Source organism: Dermacentor andersoni, chromosome 6, assembly GCF_023375885.2.
Source record: "Dermacentor andersoni chromosome 6, qqDerAnde1_hic_scaffold, whole genome shotgun sequence".
Classification (NCBI taxonomy): Eukaryota; Metazoa; Arthropoda; class Arachnida; order Ixodida; family Ixodidae; genus Dermacentor; species Dermacentor andersoni.
The window spans coordinates 23,104,128-23,121,158 of NC_092819.1; the positions used below are offsets into that span (position 1 = coordinate 23,104,128).

At 43.8% G+C, this 17,031-nt stretch overlaps 1 protein-coding gene across 1 annotated transcript in view; it reads left to right on the forward strand.

Moving 5' to 3' along the window:
* Positions 1–15,741, forward strand: part of S6kII (Ribosomal protein S6 kinase II) — a 30,875-nt gene extending 15,134 nt beyond the window's left edge. Inside the window, exons 13-19 of the mRNA XM_050170070.3 lie at positions 1,481–1,606; positions 2,254–2,343; positions 5,121–5,279; positions 8,956–9,194; positions 10,812–10,929; positions 11,024–11,161; positions 12,026–15,741. Of these exons, the coding sequence (XP_050026027.1) occupies positions 1,481–1,606; positions 2,254–2,343; positions 5,121–5,279; positions 8,956–9,194; positions 10,812–10,929; positions 11,024–11,161; positions 12,026–12,157 (1,002 nt within the window). The 3' untranslated portion in view covers positions 12,158–15,741. The remainder of the gene's footprint in view (positions 1–1,480; positions 1,607–2,253; positions 2,344–5,120; positions 5,280–8,955; positions 9,195–10,811; positions 10,930–11,023; positions 11,162–12,025) is intronic.
* The last annotated feature ends 1,290 nt before the right edge of the window (positions 15,742–17,031 follow it).

The window sequence follows — 17,031 nt, forward strand, 5'->3', positions numbered from 1 at the left end:
CGCACCCCTGAATTTGCGTCAATTCTTTTTGACAAAAAAGTGCGATCATTATGCGAGTAAATACGGTATTACCTACTCGCGCAAGGCTAGCAGGCTCCAAAATGTGCTCAAATGTGATTGCCTTGCACTAAAATTGCATAAAATACCACCACATTACACTTGCGTGGGCGCCACCATTTTTATTTACGAGAACAACCAAGCGCTGAAAGCGATAGTGTGTGCTGGAAATGCGTCACAGCCACCATCTTGTTTGATCGCCCATCTGAAGCAGCACACATGTTGCTACCGACATGCGACGACGGTTCTTGCACACGTAGTGCAGTGCGTAATGTGCACCTTGATGAGGAACATGCAGCAAAAGCAAGGAAATCCATGCCCCACAGACGTGGAATTGTTTATGGCGCTTGAGATGGCGGTCGTAGCATGGAGTGCCACGCATCGGGCCGTGATTTGGTGATCATCCCGGAATATGCAGCCCTTCCTTCAAGAATGCTGTTTTGGTGCCACCTGACAGGCATCTCGTGCGGATCCGGCACCGGAAATAGATTTGCTTGAAGGGGCCGTAATATTGTTCGATTCTCTTCGGGTATAGGAGATAAGAGCACTTTTGCACTCGGCACCGGACGTGTCGGTGCCTATGGGCGACAGCGTGCGCTGAAGAAATGCTGCTATGTGCGTGGAGCGCTGTTGCACTGCGTCTAGTGGCGAGTTACGCAAAACCTCGCAAAAGTAATTGTATCTCTGAAAGCAATTGACTGGGAATACTACTTTACAGCAGTGATGCCACTGCTGATCGACGCATGCAGTGCACTTTGTACTGTCGGCAATCCGCGAGCAAAGCTTGCCAAAGTAGGGTAATGGAATTTTGACAGGAAAGTGTTGTTCTGTGGTGCATTACCCATCTGTGCTGTCTCATTTCGCAACAACAAAATTCTTGCAAAAGCGAATTTTTTGGTTTCATCATTGCAAGGTTCAACCGTATTCAATTTGTGGATGCCGGAAGAGGGAGCTTTCATGTGCAAAAAAGAAGCTAGTTTTTCCTGCTGGTTTCAATTTCTCAGATACAAGCACTTAACACAGTATCATGCTTGGTTGACCAGCAATGGTGTAAATGCAATGGTTGCTAATGATGTTGACTTTGTGGTGTTAACAGCCAACACTGTCTCTCTGGGTATTTTCTTCTCCATGTCAAGCTGCAGTGCATGCCCTCTAGTTGGCTGCACGTGTCACTGCTGACTTTGTACTGCGAGAACATTTGCGCTGCCACTTTTGTTGCTGTCAGTTTGATCATGTCATGCCTGGCAACTTGTGACACTGAAACCTAGGCTTAGCAATACATCATATCAATGATTGTGAGTGGATTCTGGTTAGTGCCACGACTGCATGCGCAAATTTTCGTGAAAGTGCCCTTCAGATATATGTCACCGCTCCTTTAAATGTCTTGTGTAGCTATTCTAATTCATGTCCTTGAAAATTTCAGTACGGCCTTCACTTTAAGGAAGCTATTACAAAGGAGTATGAGCTCAAGGAGGACCTTGGCTTAGGTTCCTATTCGACTTGCAAGAGGGCTGTGCATAGGGCAACTGGCAAGGAGTATGCCGTCAAGGTGTGTTGTCTTCTTGCATCCTTCCCGTCATGCTGTGAACCCATGGGCGACACGCGTACATGTGCAGAAAGAAAACAAAGGAAATTGAAGACTTGTTGAAGAAATTAAGTTGCAAAACGTTGCACTAGTGATCCTAAACCTTGGGAAGGTTATAGGAAGAGTTTTAATTGCATTTTAATTTTTTTAATTACCTTGGGTATGCATTGTAATTTCATTTTCTTTGTTTTGAATATGACAAGAGGAAAACAAGTCATTATGCAAACCGAATACGCAGCCTCCACGCATATGCTTCATGTGGTACCCTACCAGTTCACATAGTCGAACCTTGATGCAACAAGCACAGAAATAACAACTATTTAAACAAAAATTTTCTTGCTGATATGAACATGTGACAAACATATACCATATAACAAAGTTTGGTTTTGTTATGAGACTTGTTAATGAGGCTCTATTGTGTGATGCTGCTGTCTTGGCCAGGAGCGTTTATTTTTGGTCTGTGTTATGGAAGATAGAAGTGTTGAGTTGTAACTTTCCACTCCACTGCCCTACACTCACTTTTATTAGAAAACACGAAGAATTTTGGGGGATGATTGCTTGTTTTTCTATGGGCCACATGGTCTTGTTAACAAAGCAGTGTTTATCTTCAGATCATTGACAAGTTCAAGAGAGATTGTCAAGAGGAAGTGGAAATACTGCTGCGGTATGGTCAGCACCCTAACATACTCACGGTGTACGATGTAAGTCTTTTTCACTTGAATTTTCAGTGTGTGGAAAAGGTGCTGGCATATGTACAGTACAGAATAAATTCAGTCCACTTGAAATGAGTACTGTATTAACAGATAGACATTTTATTAACACTGTTCACCAAGGACATGGTGTTGTGTTCAAATTTCTTCTTTGTCATACACAGTCTGCAGAGACTTTCAAAGCCCAGATGCCACTGTTATTTTTTATTGCAGCTGGTGATGACATCCAAAAAATTGGGGAATTAAACACTGTTCTAATTACTAGTATTTAGTTCAGCAATATTTTTTATGTCGGCACTGCTGTGCAGTCTCAATGCCACTTGAGTCGTAGACTCCTGTATTTCAACTCGTAGTAGAGTACAATACAGTTGAACCTCTATATATCGAACAGCGCGGTGATCGCGAAATAGTTCGATATATTCAGAATTCAATATATAAAATCACGTTAAAAATGTATCAAAAGCTTCTGCAAATGAATCAATGAACCAAGGGCGCGATCGAGGATTGTTGTTAAGAGTGTGTGTTTGGTTGTGCCGGCGCCAACTTCGTCAGCCGTGAACGTGTGGTTGATTGCGCCGCATGCGATTATTCTAGGCAGCGCCAACATCCTCGGCCGTGCGAATGGGCACGGCCTAGGCCAATCGTGCGCTCCGAACAACGATCCTCGATCACACCCCAATCGTGGCACAGTAAATACGCACTTCAAGCTTCATATGAAGTATTCATTTATTTGGCTGAAAGTACTGCAGCAGTGTAGCCTGCTTCTTATTGGCAGCCACGTGCTTAAACATATTTTAAACGATCCACAAGCGATAGGCTGGTGCTCTCTATTGCTCCACAGTAGCGGCGTAGAAGGGCCAAAGCAGCTACAGAACCAGTTGAAGTCAGGAGTGGAGCAACATCGGTGCTTGCGGGATCAACCTCTGCCAGAGTCTTCGTTTGGCTGCTATTTCTGCTGCAATCTCCACGTCCATCAATCGAAGCATTTTGAAGCACTGTCAATAACAAAGTATTAAGTGGCTTCTATGAGTGAGTCCAGTGAGCGTGCGCTGTCGTGCGTCTTTGTGCATGCAAACCGCCAGTCCTCGCGAGGCGTGGCAGGCAGAGCGCGGCACCGAGGAGGAGTCAGCACAGCAAATGCAATGCGTCGTTGACGTTGTCGAACTAGCCAAGCTGCTGCGTGTGTGTGCCGCTACGTTCAAATGGCGCCCTCGGCGCGATCGCAGCAGTTGGGAATGCCCATCGTGCCACCGCTATCTTCGAGGGTGTTGTAGGAAAGCTCACCACCTGTCAACAGAGTGCACATGGTCTGGGGTGATAGAGTTCGATATATCCAATTTATATCCGACCCCATTTGAAATAAATTAAAAATGCATGCGATTTTCCAGGTGATGTTTGATATAAGCAGTGATTCGATATATCAAGGTTTAACTGTAGTACATTGATTACTTCCAACCATATACCTATATGGAACACAGCTTAGAGAGCACCTTATCTCATTTAAAAGTTATGATGTCATATAAAGGTCATAAGAGAGGCCCTAAATTACTTTGGGGCGTTGGAGAGATTCGGCGAGATCTATTCAGGTGTGCCAACCTTGTATTCTGGGCTGCTTGTATGAACAGTAGAGCATCATTTGCATGTTAGTGGTTTTTGAAGCAATCACCAGATGCCTTTGATCTTTGGGTGTCTGAGTAGTCCCAAAGTTTAGAGAATGTGAACCAAGACTGGTTATAGTAAATGATAAGCTTATTGATCATTGATTACATAACCCATAAACTGAGCTTTTATAGCATGATTATCAAGTCAGGCAGCTGACACAAACAAGTGTTATGGGTGTGCAAATAGTAGTTTTTGAGACTGCATAAAATTCAAGTTGAATAGTGCCAAAAGTGAATTCAAGTGAATTGGATATTAACACTTTCGTATAGTTTCAGAATAATGGAGAGCCTTTTTGACCATATCAAGCAATGTGGACATCCCAATATTTGCTCTGTTAGCAAGTTTCTGTCACTGCACTACACATCATGAAGTACGCCTTATCAAAAGCTAGAATGAAGCATTATGAAGAAAAAGCAGGCTTCTTTGGAGCATGTGTGGTCATGCATTAGTAGAATGAACTTCTGAAAGGCAGGCTTGTGAGCTTGTTAGCAATGTGTATATCTTCGAGACTAAAACAGAAATGCGCATTGATTGCAGTGATGGCAGAGAGAGAGAGAGAGAGCAAAAAACTTTTTCTCTATTTGGTATGGTTGCAGCAGATAGTGCCACTGTTAAATAAAGTTGCAATCAAATGTATTCAGATTTACACCTGGAAGAACTTGCAGATGAAACATAAATAGTACTCATTGCTGCATGTAATGTCTGAGAGAAATGGCAATGCACATGATTGTGGTTTATCTAGAAAAACCTGGCTCCCTGAGTGACCCAGTGTGCTCTATGTAACTTTGTTTTTCATGTCCATGATGGCTGGGATAAAATTGGCCTCAATTTTCTTCAGTTTCGTGTCTGATCGTGCACAGATGGTAGTGTGAAGTATTGGGAAACTATTAGGAAAATAAACACATTTGCGAATAATGACTATTTGATTCGATGACCTAATCAAATAGAACAATATCTGATTCATTATTTGAAAGTTTTCTAATGTTCAAACATCCCTGAAAAATGTGTAGCAGTTTTAATTTGTAGCCCCGATGCCACTCTTTTGGGTGATGTCATATAGCTCAAAGTATTCACTTGCTTTTCTTTTAACTTCTTGATTACAACAGGTTTACCAGGATGCCACCTCTGTGTATATAATCATGGAGCTACTCAAGGGAGGGGAGCTCCTGGATAGGATCCTAAACCAGAAGCACTTCAGCGAGAGAGAAGCCAGCGCTGTACTGGAAGTGGTTGCAAAGACAATGAAGTTTCTGCACGACAATGGGGTCAGTTCTCTCTTCTGCTCTCGCGCATCTGTGCTCACAATGCCTCCAGTGCAAAGCAAGTGCTGCACAAGCTAGTTACTGTACAGTGGTCATTAACCCTTTAATGACGAGACATATAAATACAGAGAAAAAATTTTTATTCTTCTATCTAAATATGCAAAATAAATCAAGAATAAGCATAATCAACAAGAAAATATATTTTGCAGAAATTTTTCAGCAATAGAGGGAAAACCCAGGCAGGAAACTGGAAGTGGGCTTCACCCCAAGCCACCTAAAGCTTCATTTTCCATTTGTATAGACAGCTCTCATCATATGTGAACCATAGGTGCACATTTCATTTGCTTTACATCACATGTGTGACACCACTGCAGCTGCATATGTTGCATCGGTCTATCTCCTCTGAACGTGCTTGCACGAGACAGTGAGTTGTTGCTGTAGCCTGCGACACGTGTGGCTAATTCCTCGTCCAGTGTTCCTGCTCTAAACCAACAAATGACGCTTGCTGCCTCTCATTCAGTGTTGGCCGAAGACATTTAGCAAGAAACTTCGCACTCAATACTTAAACTCGGCAAGAAAAAAAAATTCTTTTTTGGTATGTTGCCTGTAGGCAACACTCATCAATAAAGGGTTAACTGTTGCACATTAAAGGCCAACTGCAACGAAATCCTGGACTGCATAAGAAGCCCCATATCAGATAATTTAGACATACAATAGCCTCTGTGGGAAATTTTATGCTTGAAATGTGAGTGGACGCTTCACAATTTGCTAGCAAAAATCAATGTTTTTGATACCGAAAAAAAAAAAAAAAAACCTGCGGCCAGCAAGAAGTGATGTGCTATGCATACTCTAGAGAATTAGCACCCAGGTCGCCTGCTTTCTTTGCTTGTACACCGTTCCTGTATGTGAGCACACAGGTCCCGTATGTCTGCTAGCCACAGAGTTAGTATACTTTGGTAGCTGCTTTGTGTGCTCTGCCAACGCCGTTGCTTGCCTGCGATGTTCTGTTAATGCGAAGTATTCTTCAAGTCAAGCTGGTTTTCTCTATCTGGTTGCCCATGTTCAACAAGCAGAGCCTCGATGTGTTCTGCTTCTGCTCGAAGAGCTCATTGGGGTGGCCAAGCTAAAGGTGTGGATGGCTTAACGCAGATTCAATCTACGCACGGTGTAGTTACGCTACGTCAGCGAAAATGGGATGCTCTACAGTCTTAGTATGGCTGGTGCGGGAATACAGTGAAATCTCAATATAACGAATTTCAGGGGACTGCGGTAAATTGTTCATTATTCTGAAAGATTATTGTAGTGAAAGCTCTAAAATTAACCATTCCGCCCATCAACCCATCAGTTATAAGTTGTCATCATACGAGTTATCCATGAAATTCTCGCTGTTAGCCCGTAGCATGCGCTATTGCTATTTTCCATAGATTGCGCCACCACGCATGCAAAACAGACGCCGACGCCAAGAAAACTACTGACAAAAAGGTAGTGCCATGTCCCCTCCAAAGCACAATGTTTCTTGCTTTTTGTTTTTTTCACATTTCTTGCCGTGGACACCGCAAATGTCTCGCTCGAGACAGACACCTGAACTATGTCAAAGTGTAAGCATGCACAAACGACACCGTCTGCAAAGTGCGACTGTGTGGCATCCCCACGAATATGGAGGGTACATTTCACCGCACGCGTAGCTAGTACGGCCGCAGGAAGAAGTGCGAAAGAAAGAGGCATGCACAGGCGGAAGGCTGAAAGAAGGAAGAGACGCACCTCCGTTGCTAGGCAACACTTTTCTGGGCGGAGCATGTGCTCGCAAAACCTGATGCTCTGTCGCCTCTGCTCGCCCGCGTTCTTCTTTTCTCGGATGCTGTCTCTGCTTTTCCAAACCCATGCGCCGCTACGTCCACTCTCTGTGCCTTGTTGTCTGCTAGCCTACTGTTTTGATTGCTGTGAAGGATACACGGAAATCTAAGAATCCCCAGATTTCGTAGTATTAGTTCATAGTGATGAGGCATTGTTAACATCGCAGTGAAACTGAATAATGATTGCTATTCTGAAATGTTCGGTATTCCAGGCTAGTGGGGTCTACCCTCTAGCACACGGCCGTGGACCTCATGCAAAGTGTGCGTAAACTAACGGCCAGACAGGTTGGACTCCGGCCGTGATAGTTTCGTCCATTTTGTTCTGGCAGCATCACATTCTTGCATGGTTTGCTGCCACATCTAAACCATGGCTGCCGTGTTACATTCTCCTTCATGACAAATGCAGTGTGGAGTTTCTGCTGACAGTTTCTGACGCTGTGTTGGAGATGCTTTCATTTGTTTTCTTTGAAGTCTCCGATGTAGAGACGCATGAAATGCCCTGTAAGATTATGCACTACCAGAAATGATTGCCTGAGAATATCACCCCTGAATATAACTCTCCTTTGGTTTTCGAGCGCCATCATGGCTTGTAGTACTTATAGTCATCCTGAAAAAGTATTTGTCAAGCAGATATTCCATAGGTAAGTGACTGTGCTGTTGAAATATACCTTTTGCAGCTTCTCGTCAACTGCAGCTTACATGCTTTGTACCCGTTGGCTGGTCCACATCAGACTTGCCTGCTGCGGCGCTGTGCACGCTTGCGCTCTGAAAACTGGAACAGAAAATAGGTCTTTGGTATCCCTCTACTCGGCGTTGTGTACTGCACAGCAATTGCTCATGTTCCAGTACGTGTTCAAGCACCCGACGGCCATGCAATGCATCGGTAATCGTGCAACATGCTCGAACCACTTGCGCAATGAGAAAGCACGCCGAGAGAGACACACGTCAACTTGCACATGTTGAGCAAGCAACGCACCTGTGTACCTAGGCGCAAATGAGAGATCAGCACCAGCTGTTGTGTACAGTTCTCAAAATTTCACCATTTTGCTATTGCTACCGCTTATCGCCAGGTGCGCGTGTAATCTGCTTAGGTGCTATTTAAAGACTGCTAATAATAAAATTACACAATTACCAGCCCAGTGCCTTTGCTATGATTAGATGCATAGTATATGCTAAGCATTTATAAGCAGTTTAGCCTAAGTGAAATTTTGTTACAGTTGGCCTTTCAACCTTGCATCTGCTTCCTGTAACAGACAAACTTCACCATATTCACTGCTCATGTGGAGCAGCCCTGCTGGCACCATGAGGACACCACTCCTCCCTACTTTTCCTATTTTACTTGGGTTCAAGGCAGCGTTGAGCACAATACTGATGAGAATGCCACTGGGTTTTTCCTGTGAATCTTAGGGGGAAGCTGGGGGTGTATCTCCTCAGCTCCACTCCTATGGTAGAATCTCCGTTATTACCTCCCTGCCATTTGATCTTGAGCGTATCCGTCGTGGTTCAAACACAACACGCTTCTTACCAGAGTTGTCCTTCAGCCCGCTGAGGATTGCTATACTAATGGCATGCTTTATGGAAGTGGCGGCTTAGTGAAACTTGTCTTGAAATTTGTCTATTGCAGTTCTTGTATGGCTTATGTATATGACAATACAGCATTATGTGTACTTCTTCTGATCATTGTACTGGGTATATGCACTCTTATTTTAACTGCAATAAAAGAAGGTGCACTTTGCTGGTTCCTGTCGTTCAGTAAAACACTAGCAAGTTCCATGCTGCCAAGCTCACTAGGCAGCTAATCAGTGCTTTGTTGACCAATGTTGCAGGTGGTTCACCGTGACTTAAAGCCATCGAACATCATGTATGCAGACGAAAGTGGTAGTCCAGAGAGCCTGCGCATTTGCGACTTTGGTTTTGCAAAGCAGATGCGTGCTGAGAATGGACTCCTTATGACTCCGTGCTATACGGCCAACTTCGTGGCTCCCGAAGTGCTCAAGAAGCAGGGCTATGATGAGGCCTGCGACATCTGGAGCATGGGTGTGCTGTTGTACACCATGCTGGCGGGGTGAGTCTCTTGACAGAGTTTAGTCACAATCATAGGAAGTGACAGATAATGAAGCCAGAGAAAGCATGGGGCAAAGTAATTGTTACATTCTATTGAACTGTAGAGATAACATGGTAAAGAAAAAAAAAATGGACGAAAAGATAACGTGGTCACTCTCTTCGTACCACAAGTAACCTTCCAATTGTGTTTCAGTGACATTGCATGTGGGATGGTGGCCAAAGCGCTGACCCACCACTTTGCCTGTTGCGCAACTCTTGCAAGTGTTTGCAATGCCAAAGACACGTGGTGCTTTTTTGAGGCATATTGCAGCCTTGCTTGAATGTTTTTGAGTGCTTGTGTTCATGTGAACAAATTCATGACAGATAACAAATTTAAATGACAAGCTGTGCAAATGCATAATACCTAGAAAACACAAGAGTTTGTCACTGCAAGAGCTAGGCCCTACATGATATTCGAGGCTTGTGAAAATTACTTAAAAGGTCAATATGTTGTTTTCATATTGTATTCTTTAGTGACAGCTTCCTCAGATTAAAAGAAAGCAATCATGAAGGCCATGCCCTTGCGTACCACAGATGCTGGAAGTATGTCGTAGCTACCATTTTTGTTAGGTCTGCCTAGGGCTTGTCTGTGCCCAGATTTCACCTATTGCATTTAGTTGTAGTCTTCTTGTAACTGCTTCAAGTAATTGTGCTTGCCAGCTATGTGTGGAAACAAGTTGCAGATGTGGTTGTGCAGTTTAACTCCTTGATGGAGCATTACTAAATAAAGCGCTCACCTTGTCCCTTTCTTATGTTCTTATAGTCTGTAATACTAAATAAAGCCTTGCATAAGTACCCACTGCCTTCAAATTAGGGTGATGCTGTAATTTTTTCTTTTTACTAATCCATTTATGAAGTAAATGCCTGTATGTGGGATCAAGTACAGCCTGACATTATGCTAGCTCTAGGGGCACAAGAACCAGAAAGAAGAGAGAGGGATGGAGGAAAGGGGAAAAAAAGAGAAAGTAGGTTTTTTAGGTTTTGAATATCCAGAATGAGCATTTCAGGTGCAAGGGAGTGAAAGCCTCAAGAGTATCCACACCTTGAATTTCTTTGATTAAACTATGTTTTAGTTGAGTGACATGAAATTTAGCAGACCCGCCGTGGCTGCTCAGTGGCTATGGTGTTGGGCTGCTGAGCACGAGTTTACGGGATCGAATCCTGGCCACGGCGGCCGCATTTCGATGGAGGCGAAATGCGAAGACACCCGTGTACTTAGATTTAAGTGCACGTTAAAGAAGCCCAGGTGGTCAAAATTTCCAGAGTCCTCCACTACGGCGTGCCTCATAACCAGAAAGTGGTTTTGGCACGTAAAACACCATAATTTAATTTTTTTTATGAAATTTAGCAGGAACGGAGCATTCAAAATTCGACAGGCAAGCTCGTTCTTTGTGCATAACGCTGCAAAACAACATAGCAGCTTAGCTTGAGTAGTTTGCAAGGCACCATCTTTTCCATAGCATTATGTGCTGCGATGGAGCTCGCTTTGCAACATTATGAGCATTCACTATTGCCCTGTCTTGTTATTAGTACTTTGTAGCTCCAGCAGTTATGCTTATGTACCTCTATTTCTCGACAGGCATACGCCCTTTGCGAATGGACCGAACGACACGCCAAACCACATATTGGCCCGGATTGGAGAAGGGAGGTTTGACCTAATGTCGGGAAACTGGGCCAATATCTCGAGTCCGGCAAAGGTGCATTGTTTTGGCTCGTTTCAGTGTTCAAAACCAAACGAGGCACATCTGCACTGCATATTCGTTGTTAACTGGGATTATATCTTGTATGCAGCATCTAGTCCAGAAAATGCTGCATGTGGACCCAAAGCAAAGATACAGGGCAGCTGATGTCTTGGGACATGCCTGGATTGTGAACAAGAACAATCTTCCAGTCAGCAGGCTTTCCCATCAGGAGCCTCATCTGGTGAAGGTTTGTCTCTTGCTTCTCATTTTCATTTGTAACTGTGGGTTGCGATGGTCAGTCACTCTCATGATGGGAAGCTGCCATCAAGCGGAGAGCTAGTATTGAACAATGATTTTCAAGTAATATTCATCCATGGCGTGCTTTTCTCATCTAGCACAGAGTTTATGTTGTGGGTTAAAATTGACCTGGTTGGCTTTCGTTGCGTTAGGTTATGCTGGCTTAAGGTCTGTATTTTCATGTTGTCAAGGGCCCAGATACTTGAGCGAGATATGCTGTTTGCCTGACCCTTGTGCGCATGTGTGAGTTTCAAGAGAAAAATCTGGGGTGGTGCACCTAGCTGCTACGAAGAATGGACATGCTTTGCTCAGTTTGTCCCTAGCGGATAAATTCTCTAAAATTAGCTAACGCTCCGCTTGTCATTTCGTGGCTTAATGGTCACAGTGGCGGTCACATGTTGAGAGATCAGTTTGCAAGGGGGGAGTGTTAGGTAGATGCCACTTTAGAAGCCACAGCCCAATGAATAATGACACATTGTTACTGCAGACTTATGGTATTGTGTTTTGCCATTATGGACTCTATGTTAGCCGCTGCGATCTCATTTGGGCAAAAGTGAAGTGCCGGTTCTCGCATAGTGCACATTTCCATTGGCTAGGAATGAAAGGAGCAAACTGTGTCCGCCTCCGTAGTGTCCTGCTTTTTGTTGGCTCTTTTTTTGCCTGAGAAGTATGGAATAAATGAGAGTGTAAAGGCATTCTAAGTCGGATTGTTCCTCTTTTCTTTCTTCCAAGTTTTGTTTTTTAACATGCTTTTTAAGTATTCAGTGTGTATATCTTTGGAATTTAGAAAGCTGGATCTCTCCTTGTGTTGCAGGGTGCCATGGCAGCCACATTCAGAGCCATCAACAACTACCCCAAGCCCCCAAATCTGGAGCCCGTTGCGGCATCAGAACTGGCTAGGAGACGAGCAAACAAGGCACGGCACCACTCATCCACAGAGGTCTGACGGGCCCCTGATTCTTCCAGAGAAGGGAAAACACACAAACAAAGAAAAGACATCGACTCTGTTGCCTTTTGCACACATTCAGTGACAGCTTCCTCGGACTCGTCGGTATGGAGTTCAGCGCGCATCCGTTGGCCATCTGGAACCCATTATGTTCTTGCGTGTGTACTTGCTTTTTTGTTATTCATTGTCACCGAGTAGCTGTTCGAGCACTTGCATTTGCGTGCGCTTCTGTTTGAAAGAGACAGGCCTCTGCAAGGACTTGCATGGAACAGTGCAGGGTTATGAAATGCTGCAGATTGTTTGAAACAAGCAGGCAAAAGAAACCGCCTGGACTTCAAAGAGCTCGGAAAGTGCCTCTGTGCGCAAGTTTGCTTAGTGGCATGTAGAAGTGTATTGCTGTATTAAGTCTCTTGTTTTTGACCTGAGGAACTAATTAGTTGCTGGAGAATAACTCGTTTAGTTCCACCTTGATACCCTATAGCATATAATTATATATATATATATATGTGTGTGTGTGTATATCTGTGTCGTACATGAATCATGTGTTGTTTCTTTTGTCACTGAAGTACCTAAGGTTATGTGCCATCGGATCTTTTATAGGCAAAGATTGATTTTTTTTCTATTAATTTTGAGTTGTTTTACTCCTTCAGGAACCTTACCTTGTTCCCCTGCATGGATAGTTTTGCATGGTTTCTGAACAGGGACCTGCAAGAGCTGTGTTACCTGTGTAGCACCTCGGCATAATTTGTTGCAAGTGTGATCCGCTGTAGTTGATTGTATTGTGAAGCTTGTGTTCTTGACCAGTTTGCCAAGTCCAGAAAGGCTGGCAGTTGTGTTGGCGAGTGAGACGAATGCAATTGGCATGCACCTCTTTGCTTGCATCAGCATGGGCTGCATTTATCTGGATCTCTGTTGGTAGAAATTGTAGTATCCATTTGGTAGCCATGTGCAGCACCTTTTGTGTTCTACGGTGTGCTAGAAAGAGAAGAAAGCATAGTGAAAGTTATATTTAGTGTGTACAGACATTCTTAAAACGACTTAATTGTTTCTAGCTGCGGCATTTTTCTGTTTTCTGTAGTAGTTTAGCGTACTGGTCAAATGGTATTGCCAGGTGTTCAGCAGGTGCAGTTTTTCATCTACGAACTTTCTCTTCCCAATTTGTTTGCTGAACCTGCCTTTCCTTTCATGTGTACTTGTGTCGTGGATGTTGTGCAAAGACTGAACAGTTTGGCACGAAGTGCACCTAGTACAGTGTGTTATGGAATGGAAAAGCTTGAAGTGGCAGAGATGAGACCTAGTGCAAGCACCTCAACACCTTTACCTTTTTGCTCTCTTTGAACATATCTAGTTCACAAACCAGGTGCGACAGCTTCCATTTACACTGTTCGAACTGCACAAATGTGTTGGCTTAAATCTTTTGGCAAAAGAAAATGTTTTACTGTGCCTTTTTAATTGACATAGAAGAGATGACAGTGACGTCTGTTCACATGCCTACAGTATATGCATGCAACTGCTTTTGAGCTTGATGGGCGGCAGTGCTGAAGCAGAAGGCTCGTGGTGTGATTCCTTGTACCACCAGCCATACTGGCAACCACATCCAGCAGATTTCCAACAGGTTCATGTTGCGACAGTTGAAACGGCCATCTTTCAGACACGTTGCATGTTGTATTGGACACCGTATCGTACCATGTGTTTTCTGTTTTCTCTTTTCATCAATCAGTTCATTGCTTTGTACGTCTCATTTCGGTGTACATTGAAAAGCACAGTGATTATGTTCTTTTTTTAAATTGGGTCATCTTGGCACTATATGCAACATTATGCGTGTGCAGTCTTTTTGTTTTTGAACCGCACTTAGTGCATGTAATATTGTGTTGTCTATAGTTCCAACAGAAGTTGTTGTGCATTGTCTACACTGTAGACATGAAAAGCATTCACACTTTGCTGGCATACTTTGTTTTGAAGACTGTGTCCGACACCAGAAGCCAAACTCTGTGATTGAACATGACGTTGCTTTCAGTGGGTTGTGCTCTAAAAGATGTCTAATGCTTATAATGAAACAACAGTGATGACTGCTCTTCCAACTTGGTGAGACTGCCTATGTTTTTCACAGGTAGATGAATGTTAGGCACTTGGTCATTGTATGCAACGAGATGTATTGAGTACGAACAGCTTTTGCATTCATACCCCTCTCTGCTGCACAGTAGTTGGGGGCACAGGCAGCGAGTTTTAGAGCTATCACTCCCACGACAAACGGCCTGCTCTTCACAGTGTAGGTACATCATGGTTGTAAATATCTGCACTGAAGTGCTTGTATTCAATTGTGATGGCTGCCTCAAGTTCTGCTGCTAACATCAGCCATGTGGCCACAGTGCCTGCAGAAGTAGCGGAATTTCTAGCTTGTGAGACAAGTTGCGTGTTTTGTTTTCTCGGCACCAATCAAATCTAAAGCTACTTTGCTTTTCTGTCCAGAAGAGCAGCTAGGGATACCCACATTGGTTGTCACGTCTTGATACCCCGATTAGTTTGCACTGTTGCTCCTCACAATTCAGTGCGCTGTCTTAAATTTCTGAAATTAAAAAGTTTGTTCTCTCACACGTGTTATGTTCATAGAGGCATATATAGAAGTAGTGACATTGTAACAGGTTTTCATATTTTATGCTTTAAATGTGAACTTGTGGTGGTTTTAACTGTAGCCTTGAGTGAAAACACAGCTGCCAGTTGAATAGTAGTATGCTAAGAAGTGGCAGCTTAGATGTGAATAAGGCAGCAAACTGGGAGAAAGTGCCAACAATTTGTATTGGAGTTCAAGGAACCTTATATGTGAGAACTACTGAAGAGGAGGTAGCAGTTAAGTTAGTGCTGGTAGCACAATTCACTTGTGAAAATGGGAAAACAGTGTAGGAAGACTTTTACATAGCTATTTCAATGCATCAAGATGGCACAGTATGTGCATCACAATATTTCTGCTTCTTCTGCAGTGCTTCAAATCATGCACCTTGTTGAACTGGAAGCATGTAATATGGCACTAAGCACTTGCCGTAGCCTCATTCCAGTGCTAATGGCCGTCCAGGTTGACAAGGCTTGGATGTCTGATGCCACTTCACATTTCGACCACAGTCTTGTGTATGTTGACACTTCGAAACATGTTTTTGTTTTTAATCTGTGTTGTGGCTCATGTGTAGTTTTCTCGAATGCTTCTTCCCTGAACTACTTTCAGGCTTTTTCAATTGCATAAAATCTTTAGCAGCAGTATGGATGCTGTACTGAATGTTTTTGTGGTACACCAGGGAACATCACCGAGAGCAAAATCGATAAGTATACGTCTTGACAAATTCTTTAGGCTCGTCCTTCCTTTTACAATTCTCTTCTAAGGTATGCCCACACTAGGATGCAGAAATGCATTCGTACCTATGATGTAAAGTAGAACTCCTTTGATGGACATGATACTTAAACCTTCTAACCTTTTGAGCGCTTCCTTGCTAGCATGTCTTCATAGTTGGTTAGACCTGTATTGATGTGATCTTTCCTCTGAAGCATTTGTTTGATGAGATTGCTAAACAATAAACACTTTGATACATTGTTGACTTCCTAGCGTCCTATACTTATTTTGCCTTGTCATAATTCAGCATGTGTGCAAGTGGGTGCATTTCTTTTATGAACTGATTTGCTGCTGAAATGGAATGCATTTCTGGTCTTCTGTACAAGAAACAAGCATTTGCACACATTGTCTTCAGCAACTTCTTGTTCTATCTTGCGGCATTATGATAGGTGTCATTTTTAAAAAGCATCACGAAGATGTGACACAGCACCAGCAACAGTCTGTCAGATTCATTGTGCAAACTGATGAAAAATAAAGAGCAACCCTCTCCCTACAGGAAAATGTGCATGCACCTGACCTTTGTCACGGTTAAGTAACCCACATGTAAAACTGCCGGATTGCTTGGGCCTCCCGCTTCTCTCAGTTCGGAATGTTGTCGTTACAGTCTGGTTGCCGAGGCTCGGGCTGGATCGGCGGCGAGCCCTTTGACGGGTGAGTTCTTGTTGCCGCTTGTCGAAGACTGTCAGTTCCTCGAGGAAACGCACTACATGTGGCCGCCCCATCCGTTTTTCAAGATGGAACTGAATGTAAACGAAGCGAGCGCGAAACCCTTTCTTACCCTTTCCCTCTCTGGCAGAGTTTAAAAGGATCCGGTTGTGCACATTGCGTGAATGCGCACCTATGTAGCTGGAATCCTTGCTAATGGAGAGTTTTAGATTAGGGCGACGCAAACTTTGGGGCCCCCTAGCACTTGGGGCCACAATACTGCGCATGCGCAGTACTGGTTGCCCCAAGCACTAGGGGGCCCCAACGCTTGCATCTCCTTCATCTAAAACTCTCTAATGACTCGCGCTCCGGTGCCAGCGCAGCTGTCAACTGATCAACTAACCTTTATCGCAACTGCACTGCTCCAGGAGCAACTGTTTTTTTTGTGCGACCACGACACCGCCATTGAAATTTGTAAGCTAATATAAGCTTTGCTTGAGGAAAGCTTGCAATCTTGCTCTGCATGACAAATTTCCCACTTTTCGGGAAAGACTGACCATATTGGAGCTCTCCAGGTACAAGCCCAGAAAACACCTGGTTCTGTAAATCTGACCTTTAAGCTCAGCCAAGGTCAAATTGGAATGCAGAGCGCCGACACGTTTGCGCGGAGCTGCATCTGTGTGTTCTCCAGTAAACCCATCTCGTGCGCCATCGAGGGGCGACACCTGCCATGCTACTGGCACGCTCATCATGCCAGCCTTCCAAGACACCTTCAGTGCAACGCTAAACCATGCTATCGCTTTCAATGCTCTTCCTTTGCGTAAAACTGACAATTTTTCTTCCTCTGAAA